This window comes from Cucurbita pepo, unplaced genomic scaffold (genome assembly GCF_002806865.2).
Source record: "Cucurbita pepo subsp. pepo cultivar mu-cu-16 unplaced genomic scaffold, ASM280686v2 Cp4.1_scaffold000468, whole genome shotgun sequence".
In the NCBI taxonomy this organism is placed as follows: domain Eukaryota; kingdom Viridiplantae; phylum Streptophyta; class Magnoliopsida; order Cucurbitales; family Cucurbitaceae; genus Cucurbita; species Cucurbita pepo.
The window spans coordinates 24,540-26,333 of record NW_019646698.1 but is presented as its reverse complement, the minus strand read 5'-3'; the positions used below and the strand labels follow the sequence as shown (position 1 = coordinate 26,333).

The 1,794-nt window shown below is 38.2% G+C and overlaps 1 protein-coding gene across 1 annotated transcript; it reads right to left on the bottom strand.

The window, feature by feature from the left end:
- Positions 1-934: 934 nt before the first annotated feature.
- LOC111785377 (monothiol glutaredoxin-S2-like) lies at positions 935-1,477 on the bottom strand. Its single transcript, XM_023665788.1, has one exon. The coding sequence runs from the start codon at positions 1,386-1,388 to the stop codon at positions 1,080-1,082; it is 309 nt and encodes a 102-aa protein (XP_023521556.1). The 5' UTR covers positions 1,389-1,477; the 3' UTR covers positions 935-1,079.
- Between the last annotated feature and the right edge of the window lie 317 nt (positions 1,478-1,794).

Below are 1,794 nucleotides of genomic sequence, written 5' to 3'. Positions count from 1 at the left end.
TTGAAATTATTTAATTTGAAAAAATAATTAAAAAGTGGCTCGAGACATAGTTGAAGAGCCATTTTCTTATGTGGGTTATTTTGGAATTTCATGCTTCAAAACGCCTCATCTTTAAAAAGTAACCTATTTTTCATGCATCAGTTGTTTCGTGTTCTCGAGATAGCGATGGTTCGAGAACTTCGAGTGTTTCGTATTGTAATGTGAGATGGAGATTTGAACAAGTTTAGGATTTAGGGTTACACGAACTTATCTTTATAATCCATTCACTTTTTTTATTACAAATAAAATATGGGAGTACATGAGTTGGGTCGGGAAATTTTTTAGACCAACTCGAAATTTCGAGTTGGTCGGGTTGGTGACTTGAATAACTTAAATACCATGCTCTAAATTTTCTTGAACATGCTTGAGTCAGTTTCCCGAGCACAGTCATCTGTTTTTCTGTTTTTTTTCTCGTGATCATCTCCTTAATTAGTCAAGGTTGGGTTCCTCCCAACAATCTTTAACAATTCCTTTTTTATCCCCGAAGAACACTAGCATTAGCCAGAACAAGAAGAATATCATCACGAACCTTCGGTTCTCGTCAATTCATTTTGATCATCTCCTCGCTTGAAAATGTTCTCAAACATAAACTAAAAGTTTCTATTGATTCACGGTTCGACCAGACGTTCTCTTCGTCTTCGACTTTATTAGACAAGCAAGGCAGCCCAAAGAGTAAATCAAGGAATTGGTTACGTCGTTATTATAAGATTGATGAACAAAAAAGTAAAGAGGACGAGGATGATGATGACGATGGTGAGACGGGAGAACCCGACAGACGACAACATGATTATTTTTTAAACAAATCATAACATACGTCGTACTAAGTTCATTTCTCTTAAAAAGTGGACAAATATTGTCGGTGCCAGTCAACCCATCTGAATTATTTACCATAACATACAAAATTTATGAGTATTTTTATTAATAAGATGAACCCGAGAATGATTAAGTTACATTGAAGTAAAAAAAAAAACTCTATGCCATTTTGGGCGGATGCCTAAGGTAACTCTTGGCTATGTTAAAGTTACATTTATAGATATAACTTAAACCCACAAAGCACCAGCCCTTCTAAGCATGGGGATCAAGTTCCGCTTAAGATGAAGGCTCATCACTTCATTCGCGCCACCGATCAGTTGATCGCCGATGAACACTGCAGGCACGGCAGGACTGCAACCGATCCGAATGAGAGCTTGCTCGATTTCTTGCCCTCCCGGGAGCTCATCGAGCTCGTACACCGTCGGGTTAACTCCAAAGTCGCACAAGAGTGATTTGACCGTGTGGCTCATACAACAACTGTTCTTGCTGAACACCACGACAGGCCTGTCTGACACCAACTTGTTCACGGTCTCCATTGCTAACTCAAAAACAATCTCGAAAATGGGATTACAAACCAATATCGAACGAGAAATGGCTTAAAGGCAATCACGGAAGAAGAAGAAGAAAAAGTTGGTGAGAAATGAAGTGGCTAAAAGGGATATTTATAAGGGAACTGTGAGGGACCTGGAGACTTGTAACCATGTTGGGATTGAAAATGCTTACACCTTCGAATATTTGCATAAATGTAAAGAATAAACTAAGAGAGACGTGTCCTTTGTACGGTTTTCATTAAGTACTTCTAACTTCCTTTTACAATCAGATCAAATTTCCTTTTTCTCCCATCTTTTTCACCATCCAAATCAATTTATTCTCTCCTTTCTCCTTTTTCTAACCCGAGTATAGCGATTCAGGAGTAAGTCCGTCTATATGAAATATGAATGC